The 26,387-nt window shown below is 33.1% G+C and overlaps 1 protein-coding gene across 1 annotated transcript; it reads right to left on the bottom strand.

The window, feature by feature from the left end:
• Positions 1-15,965: 15,965 nt before the first annotated feature.
• Positions 15,966-17,458, bottom strand: LOC133201548 (forkhead box protein G1-like). The gene has a single exon (XM_061337351.1). It carries the CDS (start codon positions 17,324-17,326, stop codon positions 16,115-16,117), a length of 1,212 nt encoding a protein of 403 aa, XP_061193335.1. The 5' UTR covers positions 17,327-17,458; the 3' UTR covers positions 15,966-16,114.
• Between the last annotated feature and the right edge of the window lie 8,929 nt (positions 17,459-26,387).

Here is a 26,387-nt window from a genome sequence, read left to right as displayed (position 1 = left end):
GTTCAACTGTAAATACAAAAGAATTCATAGAAGGAATTAAAGAAATTATTAACATGATTTCATCATAATGATTCTGATTTATTTTGTGCAGCCATTTTTCAGAATTTTAAAACACACTGGATCTAAATTTTACAGCAGAGAACCGATATCAATAACAGAGGTATGGCGAGATTGTCAATAGAAATATCAAGACAACATATAATGGCTCCCCATGTTCTGTGTACACCTGAGCAATTCCTGGGGAGAAGCTTAGAACGACATGTGTATCACGAAGGTAGGAGACGTTTTTCTCTGACCGTGCGGGTCTAAGACAAGGCGCGTCACTCTCCCCTCACCTTTTACTGTTGTCTGTGTTCCATGTTTACGAGTATCAATTAAGATGTTTTCTCGCTGTAGAGCGTACCGTGTGTGACCACAATTAGTTGGTCAATTGCGAATCAATTTGACACGGCTTAGTCTATTTCACACTGTGAACCCACAATGGTCAGATTCCTTGTATCCCATTATGTTGGGCGTTTAAGTGGCTCGAAGATTTCCACTCGGTCGATTGTGCCTCGGGCCCCGAGTACAGCTCAGCTGGACTGGGTAAATATTATCATTATGATCCTCGTCTTCATGTTGGGACTTCACTGTATCCATTCCCTTTGTTTCGGGCTTCTATTGAAGAGTTGCATTACAGGGATATTTTCTCAGACTTCCTATTGTAAACTAGAGAATATTTGTCCTCTGCTTCAAGCGAAACACCAACGAGGCAACAAACTTAACGATTTATGATTCACTGTGGAATTTTAGCTAAATTTGTTGAAAATGAGAAAGACTTCATATTGCAACTGAAAAATGCACAAATTAAATATTTCATGCAGTATTCTTCAAATGCACGCAATTTAGTAAGGTTAGCATGCACTTTCTCTCTAACACCATCAAGTTTTATCCTGAACAATTCAGTAGTACATGTTAAACTATTAAATGAATGTTGTGCCAAATTGCATGTCACATTAAAGGAAAAGTGTTATAAAAGATCAGAAATTAACGAGATTTATAAAGTACATATAAAATACCAGAAATTATAGAACGGATTTACAGACACTAACACTTATGTCCATACGTCCACAGGCGATTTATCAAGCTAACGTTGCTGTTTCATCTGAACATTTGTTGGCAAAATTTTGTAATTGCGTGCATCATCGCCTTTAATTTGATTATTTTTGTCTTGTAACAAACTTGATATTTTTGTATCTTGTTTAGTTTACACATCTGCGTTCTTGATTCTGACAATTTCCACGTGCATCCCCTTCCGCCTGGGTGGCGAGTTTATACACAAAAACCAAAAAGTGTAAACATTTACTCTAAGTATCCGGATAGCTGACCCAGTCAGATTTTCTCAAAACGCTTCGACGTCCCTCTTTGCTCCTTGAGAAATCTGTTGTTTTCCTCAGCATAGTTTACTGTCCTTTTTTATTGTAACTTGACGGTTTAATCTAAATGAAAATTGGTTGCCAGAAAGCGTGATTTTCAGAAACACTGATAAATGTTAATAGATGTTTGCATTTATTGCAGAATGGAACAATGTGGGGTAGAGACAAATATTTAGATTGTTTACATTATCATGTATATTCCCACAGCATTAAGCGGACATGATCAACATTGCGGAGTTTGTTTCATGTCAACCATGTGGCATCTTCCTTCCATGACGTTTTGGGGTTCTTTTTCGAACGACAAATGGTTCCACCTGAAGACACAGGTGCCCGCCAAAACTCTCGCGAAGCGATGAGAAGCAGACGCGCTAAAAATAGGAAACAATTGGGTAAATATTACGCAAACTAGTAATTGCAATTTACTTCAAGAACAATATTAATTTCAAAGATCAAAACATTTTCTAAATATATGTGCAATATGCAGTTTGTCAGGGACAAATTACTATGTCAAAAATTTACCTACATCGATGCCAAAGGCGAACTTTTGTTCCAAAAGTACAGACAGGCCCGAAATATTGCACATTAATCACCCAGTCTGGTTAGATTTCTCTTCAAATGAATAATGCTATGTTGTACATATTATCATTCTAGAACTCATGTAGCATAGTTGAAACTTGTTTTTGGAATTATAATTAATTCAAATTCTGTAAATTTGTTTATTTGTAAGTAGAATTCAGGCTCTTAATAAGTTATTTTAGCCAAGCATTTCAAATTTCTTCTTTTCCCCTTGTAGATATATGAATCTCCATGGCTATGTAACATGATTTTTTTAAAAATGCAGAAAAATCGCGCTTAATTCAATATTCAGTATTTTCGCCAGATTTCCTTCACCACTTTTAATGATGACATATTAATACAGCAAGAAAGAATGTGTTTGCAAATCTTTATCAGCAAGCTATACCACAGAGATTATCGATATTCGTTCAGCAAATAATGATGTAGAAATAATTTATTGTATATTATTTACAACCCTAGGGACAGTGTTGTATGCAGCCGCTGGCAGCAAGTAAATAGTTCTATTTGCCTCATTTCCCTTCTGTTTATAGCATAATTCGGATTTCCAGAAGTTGACAAGAAAATTGAACAGGTTCCCGTGTTTATTTGTGTTTCCAGAAACATGGAGCACGCGATCGCGGAAAATAATTACATTTTAAAAACACACGAATCAAGATGAAACTCTTCGCCTCCGAAACACAATTCTAATTAAACTTGACGGACGCACCATCAAAGGCAGAAATCGGTCTGATGCTAGTCAAGTATCAAACAATGCTGTACGTGTGTCATCGCCGCTCGTCAGGTCTTCGCCATTTTCAGGCGATGTATACACTTGGTCCACGTGTTTCCTGTTCCGGCCTTCCGTCTGTTGTGACAGCTTATGTAGCCGGGGTCTTCCAGACCTCTTTACCTATTCCAATCTACTAATATACAAAGTTTATATTTATATATAAATATATAAACATATTTATACAATATGAAAGATTATTATTGAAAATAATATTCATTTCTTAACAGTGATAACGAGTAATTGCTGTGGTTCGAATTTTTAGGTGTGTTTCATCAATTGAGGCTTTAAAAATTTGGGTATCCAAATTTTGACATTCCATCTGATCTGCGATATAAAAGATGAATTTGAAATATTTCACGGTTTTGTGTATACATACTTAAAAAGAAAATAATAGCAAGAGCAAAAAATTTGATTTCATTATCTGTATGTTAAAACACACACGTCATACAGTCTATCCCTGGTAGCAAGTCAAAAATTTCTAAAGTAATTGGTATTGATATTAAATGGAAACTTAAAAGGATCATATAATAACAACCAATATAATCTATAACTTCAGTCCTTAATTTAATTAAAGTCTTGCTTTTTTATAAATGCCTGGCCTTTCCGTTTTATTTTTCTACACACTGTAATAAAATTACAAAAGTGGTGCGCTACCTTAAATATGTAATGTGCTACCTTAAATATGATTCTCTTCTAGAGAATCATTATGATCCTTTAAGTATTTGAAATAGAAATCCTTAATTTTCATACTTAAGTATACTACATTTTCAATAAAAACACAACATTTGTTTTTAAGAAAACTAAATGCACTGCCATAAAAAAAATGAAATGGTGTATAATGCAAAGTTCACTTTCATGCAATGACATATTTGCAAAGAAAATGAGATGGCCCTGAATTTTGTTCAAATATCTTTTTTTAAATTTGACATTTTTTTCACTTATTCATACACGTGTACCTTATATGTAAATTTGTATTTTAATGTTAAAAACCTTTCTGAAAACTAGAGAGAAATCTGGAAAGAAATATAACCGGACGCTGTAACAAAATTGTTATACAAAATCAAAAGTAGTCTGATATTGTTCATTTTTAAATTTAATCTCAATTCTTAATGCTCAAAGTCTCTATGCAATTGTTAGGCAAGAATGTTGACGGAAGCTTGTTTACAAGAACATTCCAAGAATGAGTCTAGACCTCAGGACCAGGAAGCATTTTTTTTTTTTACATTTAAGGAAGAATTAGTATAGAAATTACATTAAATGGGAAATGTTTCTGAAAACATTTCCCTTTCATGTTGTTAATTTTATTTTCAGTGTCAGGTTATAATGAATATATATTAAATTTGATTGACTTAATTTCAAGTCTGCTTCATGATCCTGCATGGCCTGGTGGAAAATCCCTGCTCATTTTAAAACAAGCATAATTATGTGACTGAATAAAATGGTAAAACCACAGAATGTCCAGGCTATTTCATAGTGCTCATTTATAGAATGTGTATTGCAATTTTTTTCTTACTTTTACAAAACAGCTTAATTTTTTACATCGAATTTAAAGACAAGTTGCCCATTTAATTTTTTTTTTTTTTTTTTTTTTTTTTTTTGGTTGCAAAATACGACAAACATTTTTATAAGACCTCAAATTTTTTGACCTTTACAAAACATGCCTCAATTATTTTTTTTTACCTCAATTGTAACTAAAGGCAAGTAACCCATAACATGTGATTTTGTTTTCAAATTACGACAAACCTAATATTTTATGATACTCAAGAAAGCTTAAGCAAGAATTCGCCATTAAGTTGAACTTATCTAAGTCAATTCTATCAAAGACAAAAGCTTAATTACTTGAAATGCATGTTTGTCATCATTATCGAACTTTTTTAAAAAAGAAAAGATTGGATTAATTTTTGTTTCATATGCATATGTATTAGTATTTAAATGATGTAACTATAAAAATGAAATAAACTTTTCATCTTTTTTCTTTTCATTCAGCACACCAAGCTTGATTACGAAGGATATCAAAAAGAAGAGAAAAAAAAACTGAAAAACATATTTGAATTCTCGTATATAAATCAGGTATTTTTTATCTTAATTTCTTTTAAACAGTTGGTGCTTATTCATCTCCGAAAATAGCAATTAAGTTTCTGGTTTTTTTCTTCTTTTTTTGTTCCGAAGCTTTTGTCAGTACTACTTAACTGAAAATGTTCTTCATTTATCTGAAACTGACTTTCTAAAATTTTGCTGGATACTGTTCATTTGTTAATTCTAGTGCAAAAAAAGTTGGAGATAACCACGTGACACGAATTTTTTTTTTGGGGGGGGGGGATACAGTCTTGACAGCATTGGAATGTATATGTAGGGGGTTTTTTCTCTCTATTTTTTTTTCGTTGCTATTTTCTCGATGACCGATCAGTCATCAACAAGGTGTAAAATTTCACAACATAAACTTCATTTATATTTTTCTAAGAACCTCGAAGAATTTTTGTCAGAAAAAGACTTAAATTGACTACAAAGTATTACAAATTAAAGTTGAATTATTGTTATTTTTAAAACTTATGATTTTATTTTATGCCGACAACACTGTTTTGATGGCAGAATCTGCTAAGGATTTATAAAATGCACTGAATGAATTTTTAAAGATACTGTACCCCGCGGAAACTTAAATGTCAATGTTGACAAGACAAAAAATTTGGTTTTCTCCATCGGGCAATGTTCAAGAGGAAATTTTACTACAAAGCTAAGATTATTGAAAATATGTAAAAGAATTAAAGAATTTGAATATAGGTATTATTAATATGATCAAGAACAGGTTAATACTGTAGAGCAAACAAACAAACAAAACAAAAACAAAACAAACAAAACATTTAACTGAACAAGTGCATAAAGTATTGTATGGGAGATAAAAAAAATCTACTGGTAGAAAGCCAGCTGTTGGACTTGTTTGACAAAGTAGTGACATCTATTCTGCTTTGGATGTTAGATATGGGGTTATGAAAACCTTGATGTTATTGAACGTGCACATTTGAAGCTTTTAATGTGTTCACAAGAATGATCACATACTGAGCAAAGATGTTTACATGTACAAAACATAAATGTGTTAAACATTGTTTATAAATAATTATATATATATATATATATATATATATATATATATATATATATATATATATATATATATATATATATATATATATATATATATATATATAAACAATATAGTCATAAACATCAAATCGTCATAGAATCATGCAGATGGTGATGTACCTCTTTAAACGCACGAATATGTTTACTTCATAACAACAGATGTACAAGTATAAATCACTACATTTTAAAATGTTAAGCTTTTTTCAGAAATAAGGAAAAAAATTAGATATTAGATTCTGTAGCAAGCAGACCAAATTTTGTAATGTTCTTATGTCCCTCATACTCCTTCACTAAATGCAGTTGTAAAATATTTATGTATGTATATATGTACCTCTGACGATGTGAGATTTATTTTTAATTTTGTGTTCCTCGGCTTCGCCTCGGTCAATATTGATATTTTTCTGGTGAGTAACAAACCATATTCACCACCGCTAGAGTCCATAATTGTGTAATATCTTCTCTTGCTCTCCGAAGTGTACATGTTGTAAATAAAATAAAATTGAAATTATATATCTGTCTCGTACATGTCAAAACTTAATTTGTTTTCTTATATTTAAATATTTTGTTTTCTTATATTTATTTTATATTTTTCTTATATTTAAAGATTAATGAAATGAAATTTCTCAGAAGAAGATAAACAAATATATAACATCCACACTGTATTTTTCAAGAAGTTTTAAGGTTCACAATAAAAAAAATAAATAACCTCAACGAAAGACTTTTTGAGCTTCTCCATGCAAATCGAACCGTCATGTCCATGCGGACATTTTCGTTCTTTCACTTTCGGTCCTGAAGAAGAGATGACAGCAAGCCATGGGGTAAATTAAAACTGACCCCTGCCTAGAAATGACGGGTTTATATATAATACAGATTTACCTTGATGTGTTATTGATTATCTTGCAGGTGTGAATTAATGCAAACGTAAATAAAAACTCACCAAACAAAACTACATTTAAACAGGTGTTTGTATATAAAGAACAAAGGTGCAAATAATGTCATAAGCATGTATTTTTTTTTAATCAAAAAATTTGTTATATATTTCTTTATTTCCAGATTTTGCGTTCTTAATAAAATTCATTTATTTTTGAGATACTATATTAATTAATTTGTGTAATTATTCATTTGCGCAGTTCTTATATAATTCCTTTAACATATACTGGTTTGAAAAATAACCTATTTTTCTTGATTTTCAAATGGTAGTAAGCATATATTATTGGAAGTGTTTTTGACTGTTGATAAAATGAGTTTTCAACAATATAAAAAATATTCATGAATTTTATTTTTTTTTTCCTGTAATGAAATAAACTTTAAACATTCGTGTTTACTGAACTTCTTTTGCGTAAGATTTTTTAAAACTATTTTCTCTCTATATCTCTTAGCAGGTTTGATTTATCAGTAATGCAACTATTTTAATTATAGGACATTCTTAGGATCTATTTAAATTCCTTTTAAATGCGTATATATTAAGATTTTATATACTTTGTTCCATTCCTCCTACAGGGAAATTATTCGGCATATGTAGGGGGAAAATTTAGGTAGCAGAATACTTTTTAGCTCACCCGTTGTTCGGTGTCTGTATAGCTAGGTGTCCGTCCGCCCCCTGTAAACTTTTCACATTTTCGACTTCTTGGCAACCACTGAGCCATTTTTAACCAAAAGTCGATGAAAAACATCCTTGGGTAAAGAGGATTTTAAAATGTTTAAATGGAACGCCAAGCTCCCCTCTAAGGGAAGGGAAGGTCATCAAGAAAAGGCAAAATAGGGTGAGGTCATGAAATATATTCCCAAGAACCGGCGTGCCAGAAAAGGTGAAACTTATATGAAAGTTTTCAAAGGTAGTGAAGATTCTTATTTGTTTAAATCATGACCCCCAGGCAGAGGGTGGACCGTAACAGGGGATCAAAGTTGTACATTGGAATACTGAGTATATATTTTAAAAAAATCTTTAAAATTCTTCACCTCAAGAACAACCAGTTCACTAAAGATGAAAGTAATACCAGGTATGTAAGCCTCCAAACATGTGTACATTCTAAAATATACAAATCATGGCCCATGGGGGTTGGGTTGAACCTTAATAGGGTATCAAGATTGGACATTGGAATATATTGGTACAAATCGTTTAAAATTTTCTTTTCAAGAACCACAATTTCAATTAATATTGCTTTGTATATCTGCAATTTAATTTTGTTTGGATGTATCTTTTTTAAATGACAAACTTTGATCTCGATCGCCCACATCTTTGGTGAATTTAGCTATACCATCTTACCAGCATTGCAAAAACCTAGTGGACCACCTGGTTTAAAATATTTTTAAAAAAATTTTCCTCAGTGAAATTACTTGCTTTGCATGAATTTGCCCGTCGTTTGTTAAAATGGCATGTGCATACTTCTGCGGTTGTTTATACATATATTTTGATTTGATTACTTTCCTAAGTGGGGGAAGTTCCGTTTTGTTAAAACATACACCACGTGTGTTAGTCGTTACAACATAAGAACTCAGAAAAATCAAACAAGTTATTGAAATCAAGCCATTGTTTATCTTTCTTGATTGCTTTTTTGCGGGAAAGTCGATACAATATCGTTTTCATTTTGTCCATCTTCCTCTCATTTCTCAGAGGATGAAAAGTGGGACAGGAAATTTTTTTAAACGTACAAATAATATCAAATATATTGTTTGAAAAAGAAATGATCACATGATTTATTTTTTTTTTAGATCAAGAAATTAGATACTAAAATTCATTTCACTATCAGTTTGAAGTGTGTATATGAGTTGTAGACCATTTTTTTTAAAAATAAACTTAAAATTCTTTTTAACTTAAAATGATATATTCTTTGTATTTTTCGTACACGATAGCTTTTGGTAAAGTTTTTATTTAATATACTCGATTTAAAGATCCAATCATTTCCTAATGATTTTAAATTTGTTTTAATTTATATTTTATTGTAGTTGCCCTTATGTCGTTAGATTTAAGGAACTTTAATAGCTAAACTTTGCAAATTTAAAATGTACTTATTGACATGTCCGTTTAGATATAGTAAGTATTACACATGTACATGTACAGGGGGCCAAATTGGCTTTTATAATAGGCACTTGCATTTACATTAGACATTTCTTACAATACATGGAGCGTATATATTTTTGCATGCTCGATATCAATTCAGGTGAATAATTCTTCATAAATTAATTGCGATAAAATATTAACTCTAAATGGATTCCTTCCATTTTTGAATCACCAATAATTTTGCAACCGGAGCTTTAAACTGGATTGCAGGAAAATGTGGTGCCCACTAGTGGTATAGATAATTGTCTTATAGTACAGTAGACTTAGGAATTCGTTAAGTTATCACTAAATGATAAAGTTTGTCAAAGACAAAGTTATATAATGATCAAGGAAGACTGGCTAGGTTTGGGTCAGAGAGGTGCAGGAGAAATTTACTCACTTGATTGATCACATCGGGATCGTAAATAGTCTTGTTTGTTTACAAACTCGTGGCTTGCTGTTCTTTTATTGTTCTTTTCTTCGCATTAAAATACTCCCCGAAACCTACATCGTTTACATTGTGGACGGAAATTGCTACTTTACGTAAACTTTGTTAAATTTCCAGTGAAGAAGGACCCTTACACGACTCGTATTTGGCAATGAAGGTGCATATGGTTTCAGAAAAGCAATGGCAATTGGTAAAATATTTACATTCATGAAATAAAATGGATATACAAACCTGGGAATCGGTTATATAAAATTGTCGTAAATATGTCGACTTTCAGTCGTTAAACTTTGACGTGGGTAAACAGCGAATAATGGTCCATAATGTGAACACATAAAAAAATTACCAGAACATGCCACTGGCGGTTTGGGTCATTGCTATGTTTATTTGCCAGAACTATCTCTTTTTCTTTTCTGTTATTTGTAACTCTTACAGGGCCTCGTAGATACGTCCATCTTTCTTTGCCCAGTGCACAATAAAGACCGCATAGATTCTTTTTGGCAGCCTATCTCCTGTTTAGATGTTGCTCAGAATAACACAGAAAACATATTATTAAGGTATTAGAATTTTCATTCGATCCAAAGAATAATAGATATGTTCCTTTGAAATCAAGGTAAAAGTACTGTAATCTATATACTTGCAGGTAAGCCAGGCGGATTTTTTGGCAGTTAAATTTTGGTCCAAAACTTTTAGGTCTAACTTATTGAGTTACAAATATAGGATCCAACTCCGACTAAGTCGGGTTACATTAATTCTAAGATTTTTACAGTGCTTGCGGATTTTAATGATTTAATTTGTGTTAGTGTATGAATTGGAGAATAAAAGACTAAATATCCATATTTTGAAACACAGATAAATATATGTACAATAGAATATTTGAATTGGCAACCGAGTTTTGCAACAACAGCAAAAATGCACATTTACAGGACAGTCAATAACAAATTCCTTTAAAATAATATGAAAAATACAACCGACTAAATAAATATGCAAATATATACAGTACGTTGACCATGTCATGCAATTCATCTGAAAACTTGCATGTTAGCCATATGTTCTTGTTAGTTATCATAGAATGTTACATTGTTCGAATTACCGACTATAAATTGGTTTATTGTGCCTGCACATGTTGGCCCACTCATAAATGTAACAATTTCCTTGGTGACATTTCAACAGTCACCAAAAAAGCATCTGAACCGGTGATGCAGCACACACGAAATATTAGTGCCACTGATTACATAATTAGCCGAGAAAACTTATTAATTCTTGTACATTCATAATTTAAGGAAAATTATATACTCGTTTTTACCAAACAATAAACATTTTGGTTTACTGTTAGATTTGTAGATAAACTTATACTGGAAATGTTTGGAATGGTTACTAAAAATGCATATTGTTATTTCGCCAGTAATTAAATCCCATTTCATAAACAAATTCTGTATTAATTGAAAAATATGTACTGTAATTCATGAAAAAAAAAAAAAGAAATATATATATAAAAAAAAATATTTTAAAAAGTCACTTTTGAAAAAAAAGGCACTTTGATAGAGGGCAGAAGGAGGGAAACGATTTCGAGTTATGCACTGAGCTTCGTATTTGCTTTTCTGGTAGTAAGAAATGTAAATATACGTGTATCATATTTTCAAAATCTCTCTCTCTCTCCCCTCTCTCTCTCTCTCTCTCTCTCTCGCAGGAAGATCTGCTACATAAGCATCCTTAACAGTGTTTGTATATTTAACCTTGTTCCCTCTGTGACATTTTACTGGCCTCGACAGGTTCAAATAGATTTAGTCATTGTTACATAACAAGCAACATTTTTACCGCACATGGTGAGAAATTTTTTTTCTCAGTAAAAGCAACGACAACGCAATTATTAGTACATTAATTCTTCTTTACTTTTTTTGAGCATCAAGGTAATAATGAAAGATTGGAATTTCTTCACAAAAGTACTGCAGTGCATAATTCATCATTTCTGAATAGATATATAAATATTAAATACGTTTTACATTTCTTTTTGGTGATTTGTTTCAGTTTTCTTTCATAAAATCGATAAAAATATTTAACTGGGTCTCTTCTAATAGTTTTATCTCCATTTGACATTAAAGGTGTGTTTCTATTGGTAAGGCGCGATTGGCTTTGGTGGTCAACCACACTTGAGTACGTACTGGGAACGGTTAAACACCCAGACACCTTCTGTTTTTAGTTATGTTGCGACTCAATCAGAACATTAAAAAAGAATATGATGTTTCCGCTAACAGCTTTAAATTGTTATCCAAGAAAATACACGCCCATAGCGCTGTAATGGACACCCAGTTGAAACCTAACGTAAACAACTTTTTGGACATCTAACAACAGTGGTTGCGAGCGATGAAAAATAGTGAATACAGTAAGTGTTAGAATACCAAAATACAAACAAAACAATCCCAAATATTGACAAATCATTACACTGGGGTGTAAATAGTCTGCCCTTTCCATGAACCAGGCACTGCGAGAGGGCTATTCACCCCAAAAAGATTTTCCGGGAGTCGGTGTCATATTGTATCGTATACGGAACATTTTGATGAAAAATATCATTCAAGATGTTTGCTAAGAGGGGTGTCATCTTTTTCTTAATGTTTTCTTCGTTGTTTTTATTTGTGTAAATTATTTGAAGAATTTCCCTCAAGTTTTCTTCTAAGGACCATTTCTGTTCGCATGATTTCTTCCTCTGGCCATGGAATCAAGTAAAACCTATTACATGTAATAATAGTAAATTTTGACTTAACGCAAGAAAGATGCAAGTCTAAAAAGCTAATGTTCTACATGTATGTGTATTTACCAGAATTTTGACGCCGTTGGTAAGCTGGAATAAAAGTATAAACATCTTTAAAATTTAAAGATGATTGTGTTCTCAAGCAAGCAATATCAAAGGTTTAGGTCTGACGACACGTTCCTCGAATATCTGGTTTTGCATTCATTTTTAATATACCACAAACCTTTATAATTATCATTATCTTTTGATTTCTAAACTATTTTTAAAATGTCTGAAAATATATAAACCTAAAATGGCATTATGAGCAGTTCTAGTGATTTCCAGTATAGGATTACATAGGTAATGCCATACTCTGGAATCTTGCACAAATGCCTGGTAATGTACCCCAATTTTTTGTGAGGAAACTTCTTAAAGTAGTAATATTTCAATCACAAATTCTTAGGAAAAGTTATATATTTTTGAGGAATGTGTCGTCTGACCTTAACAGAAACCATTACATCTTTACTCAGTAGCTCTTGTAGCTCATAGACATCGAAACCAAAAAAAAAAAAGAAAAAAGAAAAGAAAAAGAAATTTCGAGAAAAGAGTATTCTGGCTTATCAAATTTATACTGAGAAACAAAAAATACGTACCAGGTTGCTTTTTATGCAATATTAAAAAAAAAACATTTTATAGGAAATCTTTCCTGTGATAATGAATACCTATACATAAAGAAATATCATTGATTCAAACTTAAGATTATGAATATTTATAAATGACGTCTTTTTCTATTAAAGATTGCTTGATCAAAATGTTTATATTTAACGTACACCTTCTAGCGGTACCTTAGATTTTAGAAAATATTGGGGTTTTATTTTAAAGTTTATTAATCAAAGTAGAAAACGTTGTCTCCATGTAGCAAATCAAACTTCCTGTGATCAGAATACAACAATGGCTTGTATTTTACATAAAGTTTGTGTAAATAACTACGAGTGATTGTATCACATTGTAAATTTTTAATTTACTAGGTGCATGGTGGTAAATGCAAATTTAGTTACGTAATTTTTGCATACACCTCCACCCATTCAAAATATATAACATATACATATAATAGTTTTTTTGCCAAACCTGTATTTCAAAATTTATTAAAAACATATTAGCTTGTTTTGATCAATGAGAACAAGTGATTATTAGAATAATCGAACACTCGATACAAATTTCTAATGTCAGAAGCTACACCAGTAATGCCTAGATGCGCTTGGTATGGGAAGTTACAAGCTTGTTTGATTTTCAATGAACACTATTTGTTTATCATTTCATACATCAATAGATGTTAAAATAAGCAAACGTCACTCAAGATTTCGCTTTCTGTTTGAGAAGATAAAATAATATTTTAAAAATTCTTAAGAGTTGCCAAAAACATATCCTCTCTCGGTCCATTTCTTCAAAGTCGTAGATAAAAAAAACACAGTTTGAATATCGTATGACAACATCGACATATTTTTGACAAATTAGCTCCTCTCTGTCCCTAACTAGCATCCCCAACAGTATCATGGCGTGGTGTCATATTACAAGTCTTCAAACCGCAGAAAATTATTTTGACCCGAGGCATTAAATAAACAAACTTAAGATGGAAAATAAACAGAAATCAATTCAGAGGTACTTAGTGATAACGATATTTATAAACATTTATCACTGATGGGCAGGCATCTCGAATGTTTGCCAAAATATTTGCCAAGACGAAGAAAAAACAGTTTCGTATACCCGCACACGGTACATTAAGGTGTTTCTACGCAAGGGGCTATTTGGATAATATTTTATTTTTTTATCAAGTTGTCAAAAACATATTTTGCTGACTTATACCAAATGTTTGGATTAAAGCAGATTAGGTCCGTTATTTGGTATGCATGTGCAATGGTGACCCTTGACCTCGAGGAAACATCTTCAAAAGGACTCCAGCCCTGCCGTCTGGGATCTTAGGTCCGACAGATGCGTGAACAGCGCAGGCCTACATTAAGCATACTGCCCTCTCGTTTGTTTTTTATTTGATAAAGTTCATGTATCGATTATGTGTTTGTAACAACACTTGTCAAATTGGTGATTTATTTTAGATTCTTTTGAAAAGGTTATCTTGTAGAAAAAGTTTGGCGGACGAATCGGATGACAGGTGAATTACTTTTATCGCAGTGTTTGACAACATATCGTTCATTTCTTTTTGATATATCAATCATCTTTGCACATTAGTAAGTCAGCAAGGTGCTGCAACCCCGTAATAGGAATTGCTAGGATTTTGTTTTCTACCTATTGGAAGGTATACTATTTCTTTCACACCAATCTTTTTAATTCAGGAGCATGTCACTATAACAAATTCACATTTCAATAGCATCCTGGTTTTTTTTTTAACTTTAAAAATATAATAATCTTAATTTCTAAAAAATATTTGGGACAATCTTTAGAAATTTTAGAGGGTCTTAAGTCTACAGTACATAATGAAGGATTAACATTATTAAGAGTACTTAAATTTTACTTTTAAAAATAAAGCTCTTGTCCATCTCGGGTTCACCTTCTACTACATAATTGACTCCCAACTAAATTCGGAAGAAACCCATAATGGGCAAACGAAAATTAAACCATGAAATGAATACATGTATTTCCGGACGAAATAAACATCTGTCTTTTAATTATAATACCTTTAATAATTGTATGGAAGTTGTAAAAAGAAAATATCTGAGAGATGTATCTAGTGTTTAGACAGTGATGGTCAGCTGCACATTTTTGTACATTTTTTACCATAATATGAGATGAAATGAAAACATCGATCCGGAAATGCATTTTCCACATGAATTAATCACAATGATTTAGGTTTTAATCAAGTTTCACGACAAGAATGTCGAATAATAGATTATAAATCTGATTCTTTTATCGTGGGCCATAACGCGTTCACAACAATGCAACAGTTGCGCTCTACTTTGATGGTGGCCATTGAAAAAAAAATAGTTACGTATTGGGGAGCAACATGTCGTATTTACGGTCCCAGAGAAAATTTAATAAACATAGGATTAGGAGATGTATAATAACTTTTCTCACTGTTTCAATGTCTTTACAACAAACTGAAAGATCAAAGGAGGTGGTTTTCTTCGTCGCAATAGGCGTGTTTGATTCAGCCGTGATATTAACAACATGTGATTATTACAAGCTCGGCGTAAACAATATTGTATAAATCGAACGGTCCTTTTATTGGTGTAAAATTCTTTCCTTTTTTCTCGTCAAGTGATTCATCTTTGGAAAAAGAAAATACATTTAAATCTCCATATCAAAAATGAAGAATGTTTATATCATTGTAAATTATTTCTTTCATGTTAATCTTCACAGAAATAAGAGGAAGAATTTTGACTTTATTTATAAATAATTAATCAAATGTATCTTTAATTCATAATCTCATCAGAACATTAATTTGTTTTTATTAAAATAGCAATATTACAAAACATTTTTAAAAACACTAATTTTTTTGGTTGCTTAAATTTTCTTTAAACATTAAAAAGCAAAAAAAATTAAGGTCATTTATTTCATATATTATGCTACAAAAATAGCTTGGAATAGAGAACATTTCTGAACAATTTACTTGAAAAAAAAATGTGAAGTTCGGATATTCATTTCATGTATTTACTATTTCCTTAAAATTTGAAATGAGAATTTTGAAAATTCGATATTTATCTTAATTAACATTTAAAAGTTTTATTTCTTTTTAATGTCAAAATACATGTATACATGTAGTTTAAAGCTCATTCTAACCTTGTAAAGAAAATTATCATTTATATATGTATATAAAAAAGCAAAACATAAAGAAAATGCAATTCTTTCTCTAATTATTTTAATATATACCTTTAGATTTAGCAAATAAACAGTCATTTATCGCTCACACATCAGCAGTTCTGGACATTTTCACTTCGTATTCTGTTATTGCACTTTATAGAGCACTAATTTTCTTCTTTCAAAAGTTTGATCAACTTGTTCTTGTTTCACCAATACTGTTTCTATTTATTGTCGGCAAAATTCCACGGGCCGATAAAGAACTCTGCGACATCACGTCAGGGGAGGTAAACGCAGACAAAGGCGAGACCGGAAGTCCATGAAGTCCCTTAAAGACACTTAAATCAAGACCCCTATTACTGGGAGATATTTGTTCCATTTGTGTTAGTGACATCGCGGTTTGGGGTGGCCAGGGAAGAAAAGAGCTGTTGGATTTGCTTACTGTTTGTTGTGAATTTATGTCCAGCCCTAGGAGTCTATCTACAGAGAAATTTGTCGTTCTGGGAGACGCACCTGCCGGAAGTGATGAAGATGGAGTGACCAGACCTCTGTAGGGGTACATAGAGAATCCGGAATATCTCAGAGACCCGGATGCAGATATTGGATTTGTTGACCCGAGATGAAACAAGGATGGAAATGGCCAAATGTAGGACCCGGGCTTTCCCGCATGTCCGAAGTAGGGATATACTGGCGACTGGTATCCGGCAAATCCAGCTCTTTTTAAGGCTGCCAGCCGGCTTCTAGATGCTGTTGTGGATCGTCGGCGGAGTTTTCCTGTGGTTCCTCCGATGAAAACGTCATCACATGATGGGTCTAGCATCCAGTAATTTCCCTTCCCGGGGTCGTCATAGTGGCGTGGAACTTTAACAAAACACTTGTTCAAACTGAGATTGTGTCGGATTGAGTTTTGCCACCCCTGTTTGTTATCCTTATAGTATGGAAAGTTCTTCATAATGAATTCATAAATCCCATTCAGGGTCAGTCTTTTCTCGGCGCTACTTCGAATGGCCATCATTATAAGAGCATTATAACTAAACGGTGGCTTCTCCGACTTTTTGTCGTTGGTCTGTTGAGAAGAATTACTGTTGTTATTGCGATCAGATTCATCTAAATTATCATTAACTGTGTCATTGTCTTTCGCGTTTGAGTTTGCAGGTGGTAGATCACAGTTTTTTTGAAACATTTTTTGGTAATATTCTGAATTTTCCAGCTCCGATTCCAAAGATTCAACATCCACATTGCTCGAATCATCTGCAGGCATATCCAGATTTTCCGAGGAATCATCGTGTTCAGTCGTCGCAATATCATCGTTGTCGTCGTTTAATTCCTCGCCAAGCACGCGGCTAATACTAAAAGAGGACCTTCGATCAAAATTGACTGGGGCTCCGAACTGCACCATAGTCATTGATGATAATTCGTCTGATTTTGAAATAATCGTCTCTTTGCTGCTACGACTACATCCAAATAATAATTTGTCAAAATTACACTGTTTATAAATTGGTTACAAATCTCCTTTCTGCCATAGTGTATGCGATATTTGATGAGGCTTCCAGCTGATGTTGCTCCGCCTATTTTCTGAGGTTCGTCCAATGATCGATGAGAGAAATAGCCTAGTGCGCGATAACCCCGCCTTTTTGTTTATTGGATCAGATTCTCGCGCTGTCGACTTGTATCAAAGCTCGCTGATAACATCAACATGCAGATAAAATATTGAAATACGGCCATTATGCCGCCCAATAACAATAAAAATTTCCGAGGATTTCTCATTGTCAGGCTGTAAAAGGTCCCTAAATCGGGTATGGTGACGCTTTTATTAAATTTTTTATCGATTTTACCACGAATCAGCAAAATTTTAAATTGTAAAATATATTAATTACATCAAAATCTCTTGCACCTGAAAACTTTTATAATACTTTAAAGCATAAAGTTTTAAACAATAGACTATACATTTATTTCGTTTTCAAGAGTGTCAAAATCTAAATCCATTTATAAGAATACAAATCACAAACTTATATAATATAGATCTTGTATCCATACACGTAATTCATGTGGTTTTGCTGATTTTATCTTGAATTACATATCTGAGCAGAAATAGAGAGAGGGGGGGGGCACTATATGATCTGTCATTGATTAATTCTTATACGATTTTAATTACTGCAAATTTCAAGAGAACATGTAGGTTCAGTTTTACAAGGAATTTGGATTTATGAACGCATTGATTTTATTATTGAAAAAAGTTTGCATATTTTTCCCCCATATCTCATATACACTCAAATGACTTAAGTAATACATGTATATCTATGAAGAGGAAATTGGTAAGATGAATCAGCCACAATGGATTCTACATGTTAGTTTACAAGAAAATGTTTCGGGACAGGTCCAACAAACTACAAGAAAGAACAGTTCGATATATTTGATGTAGCAGAAAATAATGATGAGAATGTGCTAATAATTAAGGCTACCCAAGACGGGATACAAAGAAAACACACAGCGGGTCTCCGTGTTATTTACAAATTGATCCAATTAGACGAATAAATGGTTTATAATGGCGTAAAAGTTAACTCTTATGTGCTTACAGATGCGGCAACACAACAACGGGACCAGGGTAAAATAAATAAACACTGGATACAGCGACTCATCATAACAAACACATTTACATAACCTTTTGGATAACTGTTTTCTACTCTTTAGATTCTTTTCTATCAGACAAGAGAGAACACTGACTGTTTTGTAGGTGGAAGACGTGTATTACATGCTAAGTATATCATCGCCCTGCTGAGCATACCAGGAAAAAACACGTGACACTTCGGACTATTCATGTCCAAAATATGCTTTATTCTGCCAATGGGTATCTCATTAGATGCAAACGCTTTCACGACACAACAAACAATGACTACTAATTTGATCTTGTTAAAAGCTGTTCCAATTACAATCAATATAATATGCCCCTTTAAGCAAATAAACCCTTGTCTGATGGCAATATCGGCACGAACTTCGTCGTATGTCCCCTGTCGGCCTACAATTACATATTCCTGCTTCACCCATGCAGACATAGGGAAATAGACTTCTCGACGCAAAAATTCCAAATTATCTAAAAATTTACTTCAATTATCAGACTCTCAGTGAACAGAAATAACCAAGAAATAAATCAGGTTGAATTAATACGTTCGGATATACACAATAGTACGTGGTTAGGTTGGAAAATCTGTCAATCTACGATAGAATATGTCTAAATAAGTTTTATAATTTCTATTTAAAAAGATTAAAATAGAAAAAGTGATTTCGATCTATAATAAAACTGCTCAGAAGCTGTGAAAGTGTATGCCTCTTTAAAGATACTCTTATTATTTTATTTGAAGTACTTTTTCCCTAGAGTTATTTCCCTTTTTTAAAACATATATTTGGTGAGAAAATTCTTGTTATTGAAGAGACGTGTCTGTTGATCCAAAGGCCTTAACGGTCACCAGGGTATAAAACAACTCTGTAACAGGTCGAGGAAACTACATTTTCTGACCCCAGAATGAATGTACATTCTAAATAAGGCACCACCGTAGCTTACACCCAGACTAATAAGCTTAGTGAGTTGAATTGCTTTATGGGTTACCACAAAACGTTTATGCATGGAAAAAGCCCCACATTTTCTACTCGCTCTCGGAATAAAGCGAAAATTTTTGTTCATGCATTTGACATATTAAATACAATATGTACATTATTATGCAAATTCCATAAAACACAAGCAATCAAAAGCAAGATTTGTACATATGAGATGTCTTTGAAGGGTGCAGGTAGGGAATGCTTTTACTACATATGCAATGCAAATATAACGCACTGAAATGCCAGGCAAATTGTTCAATCACAAAAAACTTAGACTTTGTTTTACATAGATTTTAAAGTAGTCTTAATACTAAGACTAAATAAAATATTGTTTGTGTACATTTTCTGAAATGATGGTTCATGCGCAGATCTAGAGGGGGAGGGGGTCCGGACCCCCATGGAATTTGCAAAGTCAATAAAAATATACTGAAGCAAATAAAAAAATTACTTTGGACCCCCCCCCCCCCACTAGAAAACGTGGACCCCACCACCATCGCCACGAAATAGGTTTTTTTTTTTTGGCTTGTCAAGATATTTCTGGAGAAATTTTTTATTTTGATTGGGGTGGAACAACCCCCCCCCCCCCCCGGGGAAAAAATCCTGGATCCGCACCTATTGTTCTCTTAATATGAATCCAAATAATCAATAATTTTAATGAATTTAAATTCATTTTGAATTCCAAAGAATTCATGATGAAATGACATATTGCTGATATTTTCGAACAACTGGTTTTGGTCTATGTAAATTGACTGTTGACTGAATTTTTTTCATTTGTAATCGAATTAATTCTGATTTTTAAAATAAAACAACTGTACTTTATTGCACGGGATATCAAATTACGTCATATTTTGTTTTACATAAAGTAACTGAATATATTTTTGAAATTAACACTAATTCAACCTAAGTATCTAAAGAACCCTCTCTACACTGCACACTAAAGAGTTCTGATTCTATGGTATTTTTCTGCAGTTAGAGTTATCTGCCCCTATACCTCAATTCCAATAAATTAAAATTTACAGAATATTACTCAATTTGTTATCAATTAAATATTCTTAACATTTTAAAAAGGCCAGGGTGAATTAATTGAACACTTTATTTGCATGTATTTTCCCCAAGAAGTAAACAAAAGTGAATTCTGTTCAGTATTACATTTCTTGTCTTTAAACATTTTTCTTGGAGGTAAGTCCCACGTACATATACCATATATTGAAAATTAGATAGATAAGCTCAATATTTACACCTTTATTCAATATAATTTCCTCAATGTCCAAAAAACACATTTTGCACTGGTGTATAGAGGGTCCTTAACAGGGTTTTAGAAAGAGGCTGGGTGGATTTTTTTTTTGGGGGGGGGGGGGCTATTATTCTAAAATGATATTTTTCTTAAGATAGATAGATAGATAAAACAGACTCTAATGAATTAAATAATATACAAGCTTGCTGTTTGTTAGCATTGACTAAACATTTGCATAATATAAAGCAGAAAGCATACATTGTTCAAAGGGACACAATTTGAGTTATCGAACTTTATAAGGAAAGTTACGTTATGCAAATTTCACAAAACACAAGCAATCACAAGCAGGAATTGTATGAATGAAATGTCTTTGGAGAGTAGGTGAGAGGAATCTCTAATTCAGTAAACGTCAACAATTCTGCACGCCAGGCAAATCGTTGTACGTGTGACTGAATATATATTTTTTTTTATTTAAAATCGAATTTATTATGCTCATTTCAATAAAACTTTTTCTACAGTTTATTGTACCGCATTGTAACCCCCCCCCCCCCCCCCCCCAAAAAAAAGAGCTTATCAAATTAATTCTTAAGGACATACGCAACGTACTTTGAACTTAATTGTCTTTTTCCCTGGAGTTGAAGAGTTCCAATACTTAAAGGAGCTGTGTGCTATATTTTAATGTTTATGTATGCTGTTGTACACTTCTTTTACAACAAGTTTGGATAAACAAAACATCTAGAATATTTATTTAGTAATTTTTATATATTTTTCTTTGAATTATACAAGAATTTCCATCAATTGATATCTTTTCAAAACACCTGGTAATGCTTGTTGATTTTTTGTCTATGAACATCTGATGGAACTACGATCTTAAATTAAGAATATCTTGAAAAATTATCAGTAGGTAAGGTACGTTGCGTATGTCCTTAAGTCAAATTTTTGTTCGATGTAATTAAAAATATGGTTGAACTTGACAACATTTCTGATTCAATGGTTTTTAAAAAGTTTTAAAAACAGGCCAATGTTTGTCGTTGTTTGTTTGTTTTTGTTTGTTTTTTGTTTGTTTGTTTGTTTGTTTTTTTGTTTTTTTGTTTTTTTTTGTTTTGTTTTTTTTTTTTTGTTGTTGTTGTTTTGGTACTATTTAGTAAATTGATGGTTCTCCTGATATAAAGACATATATACAATTAATAATAAAAATAATGTCAAAGAACTTTACTGAAGTTACGTATTGCTAATTTTTTTATCGAACGAATAGAGTTAGGGTGCAAAACATTAAAGAAGATATGAATTTTCCTGTTTGAGTGATTTGTGAAAATTTTGTGATTCATACATTTTAGCACAACAAAGGGTTACAGGGAATAATTTTGATGACAATTTCTCATCAAACAACACATGTTGTATTAGAAGTGAAAACTACAAAGCAAAGCAAAGAACATATTTGTCATGAAATGAATATAATTCTAGGCCTTTGAAGCTTGCAAAGGTGTATTTGTACATTCTGAGCTGTAAAATGTAAACTGCACCATTCTACACTCTGCTGCAATGCTAGCTGCAGAACTGTAGCGTTATGGTTTTATATTTTAGTCTTTGACATTATAGTCAAAGACTAAAATATAAAACCATTACGCTACAGTTCTGCAGCTACTGCAAGGCAAATACAACACATTATAATGCCAAGAAAATTGCCCAGTCACAATAAACTTAGTCTTTTTTTTTTTATACATAATAAAATTTAAGATAGAGATGAAAATTCACACCTTTGCGAAGTCATCTTTTAAAAATAGTTTTGATAGACTGGATAGAATATTGTTTGTGTACATTTTCTGATATAATTGTTCTCTTGATATGAATCCAAATTTACAATTATTAATGCCAAAAAGACTTTACGATGAAGTCACAAAGTTACATATTATTTCCACTCAAGCAGTTGCAACTGACATTTAAATGAAATACTAGTATATCACACCCCACCCCACTCCCCCCATGCAAAAAGTGGTTCTTGGTGATAAATAAATCAATTGTTTGAAAATACTAGAAACTATATACCGATTGCAGTTTAAGACAACAGTTACTTGGGATGTGAGAGAAAATTACTTTTCACAGAAGGAAAAATGATTTACAGAGCTTAATAAGAAAAAAACATACTGTTTATAACCAATAACCTGATGTTGCCAAACAGAAATTATATTTAACAGAGAGTATGTAAACATATTGAAAACTTTTCATTTCCGGATTTTAAGAGCCATTGTATGGACATTCTCAAGTGATTCTTCAGAGTAACTTCCGGAATTTTTATCCCATGTGTGTCTTCTAAAAGATATTAAAATCAAAACAATTCTTGAAGTTAATTAATATTTTACGAAGGATGCTGCTTTTTCGGGGTGGTCTGTAATTTATCTAAAATTTCAGTTTACAAATAAATCACATATGGATTCTTTACTGCAAAATGTTGTCTCCATCTGTTTTTATTTATTCTAAAGAGATGTTTAGCAAAAGATATAAATGCTTCACACAGAAAGTAAAAATACATTATCATATGATATTTGGATTTTTAATTTTACTGGCACATAGGACACATGTTAAAGAGGTTTTTTTTTTTTACTTTGACGGATTCAACCATTTAATAATCGATTCTTGCAATTTTTTTTTACCCAAAATGGAAAATCGACAACAAAGGATTCGGAATGAGCATCTTCAATGAAAAATTGAGACCAAAAGGCGTGAAATCGGATTGGATGTCGAGTGTTGGCGAGCGGCAGGTAACGTCGTTACGGACGTCAGGGAAAATACCTGGAATCATTCATAAACAACGTCTTCTTTGTTCTTCGTTAGTCAACTGCAATGTTTTACTACAACAAAGTACAATCAGATAATAAAACAAGCAAACGTTAAGAGCTTGATTTACTAAAGGGCATCATCGGGGTTACTAGAGACCACAATGCTAATAGCAAATTGAAGATTTTGGGTTTTAGCCATGAGCTGCTATTATAAGATTTTGAAATAATCACACGAGACAATATTAGCCTTACTGTAAAGATTCAAAAACGTTTTTCTGACCATTTTAAGAGGAAAAATCTTTTCTCTCGTAATTTGTACAACAGACGGCGAGGTATCAAAAAGGTTTTTCCACACATAAAACAGTTTAAAAAACCAATACTTGCATCTGCAAATTAAAATAATTGTGAAATGGTTTTGATTTGTTTCCCACCTACGGAAGCCGTCAATTTGTAATTCATTACTGGATTTTGCCGGATAAGTCTCGGAGCTGGGTAACAATTACGACCGACTAAGCTGCTATTTCTCCCAAGTCCCTGTCATGTTGTCTTACCGGCCCAATGGCTCCCCTGTTATTTCCTTCAATTATTGGACCAACTTTGCCGGAATTTGTCGATCCGTTTTCTATGAAGTTAATCAAGTGATACCGTAACTGTCAGAGTGAAGTGTTGTTTGATTTCATTAGGCGCTAGCTTGTTTTCCGCGTGTTTTAATACTTGTAAATCAAACACTAATGATATATCTATATCGACAAGTCTACCAACACCTTTTTTCTTTAATAGCTACAGAGGAATTTATACATCCATAGTTTTTTGGCCCTCGAAGATCGGGGGTATAATTTTTTAGCCCTGTTTGTCCTTTTGCCCGTTTGTCAGTGAAAACTTGAATTTTTTTTAATTTGATTTTTAAACCATTAGTAGGTAATCTCTTCAAGTTTGATATAAATATTCAACAGTTAATATCCTTTCAAATTCACAGGTGCTTGGCGACGGGACCCTCATCCCCCCTCAAGTGTTCCGTACCCCAAGGGTTCTTCCGATTTTTTAAAAATATTTTTTTTTAATCTATGACAGATTCACAAAGTATTACAATTGAAAAATCCAAAATATAACCTAAAACTAGCCTTTTTATAAAAATTCACAACTCTCTGATACCATATGAGAACAAGGTTGACAACTTCGACAGACGACTTTCGACACCTCAGTGGGAAACCCTAAAAAAATGAAGATGAAAACTACTTACCGTTTGGAAGTAAGATTTTTTTATAACTTCATGGATTTCTCATCGATATATTGTTAATTTGTAGCCAATTGTTATGCCAGTCCTGGGAATTTTCATGTTTTACACCTGCGACTCGTCATTTCGTTGACAATTGCTCATATATGGGGAAAAATACAGTTACAATTTAAAAATCTTCTTTACTCAAGGACACCCGAGTACAACTATTAACAATGAGCATACTTAACCCTTTACTTATATGTAAGTAGTAAACTGATGCCTCCTGGGTCCAGCTTTCAGGTACCAAGGTGGGGCTTAATTGGTTATATACTGAAATACAGCACACGTTGATGCTTTCTATGAACAAGGATCATGCCAAGGGTGGGGCTAAGTTGGTCATACATGTAAATTGAAATCATTATTCATAGTGTACCTCATCTTTTTTACTCCTTTTAGGATACCATTGGCATAAATACGATTTTGATATAGAGCCCTCACCAAACAATTTAAGTCACACCAGTTCCTGGTGGGTCTAAAGTGCTCATAGTTCGAGAAAACTCTCAGAAAGCCATGATACACAGCTGACCATCAAGATTCATGAGCTCTTGTTTTATATTTTATTTATTTTTAAGTGTACAATGCAAATGCAGAAAAAGTCATTCACATTCTACCTGCCTATCATGTTCAACATGTTATAGCAAAAAAAAAACAAAAACAAAACAATAACAAAAAAAACGCTAACTTCCCAACCTTCCCCAGTGTGCGCCACTGCACAAAGACAGGAGACGCGCCAATTTTACCAACCTTCAAGTGTAGTGGTGACAGGCGAACTACCCATAGTGCAATACTGTGCAGCAGCAAAATATACGCAAATTTCAGCGTATCAATTACGCATGCATGGTAAGGAGAATGATACTTAGGCGGAGGACGCAAACTTCACCATCAACCAGATGTACATACAATGGTACAGCAGCAGAGACGCAAAATCATCTTGATAATACATGTGCATAACGCGGTATAGCATGCGAACCTTCATACAGCATACACAACACGCTGCAGCAGTAGAGGACACACGAACGTCACCTTCTTACAGCATACACAATACGCCGCAGCAGCGGTGGACACTCGAACGTCACCTTCTTACAGCATACACAATACGCCGCAGCAGCGATGGACACGAACGTCACCTTCTTACAGCATACACAATACACTGCAGCAGTGGAGGACACACAAACTTCACCTTCTTACAGCATACACAATACACTGCAGCAGTGGAGGACACACAAACGTCACCTTCTTACAGCATACACAATACGCCACAGCAGCGGTGGACACGAACGTCACCTTCTTACAGCATACACAATACGCCGCAGCAGCGGAGGACACACGAACGTCACCTTCTTACAGCATACACAATACGACGCAGCAGTGGAGGACACACGAACATCATCTTCTTACAGCATACACAATACGCCGCAGCAGCGGAGGAACATCATCTTCTTACAGCATACACAATACGGCGCAGCAGTGGAGGACAAGCGAACATCACCTTCTTACAGCATACACGATACGACGTAGCAGCGGAGGACACACGAACATAATCTTTTTACAGCATACACAATACTACTGCTGCCTACGCAATACG

This window comes from Saccostrea echinata, unplaced genomic scaffold (genome assembly GCF_033153115.1).
Source record: "Saccostrea echinata isolate AGI-Se365-2 ecotype Australia unplaced genomic scaffold, CSIRO_AGI_Sech_v1 ptg000002l, whole genome shotgun sequence".
Lineage (NCBI taxonomy): Eukaryota > Metazoa > Mollusca > Bivalvia > Ostreida > Ostreidae > Saccostrea > Saccostrea echinata.
Note: the sequence above shows the minus strand (reverse complement) of the source record. Positions and strands in the feature narration are given on the sequence as shown.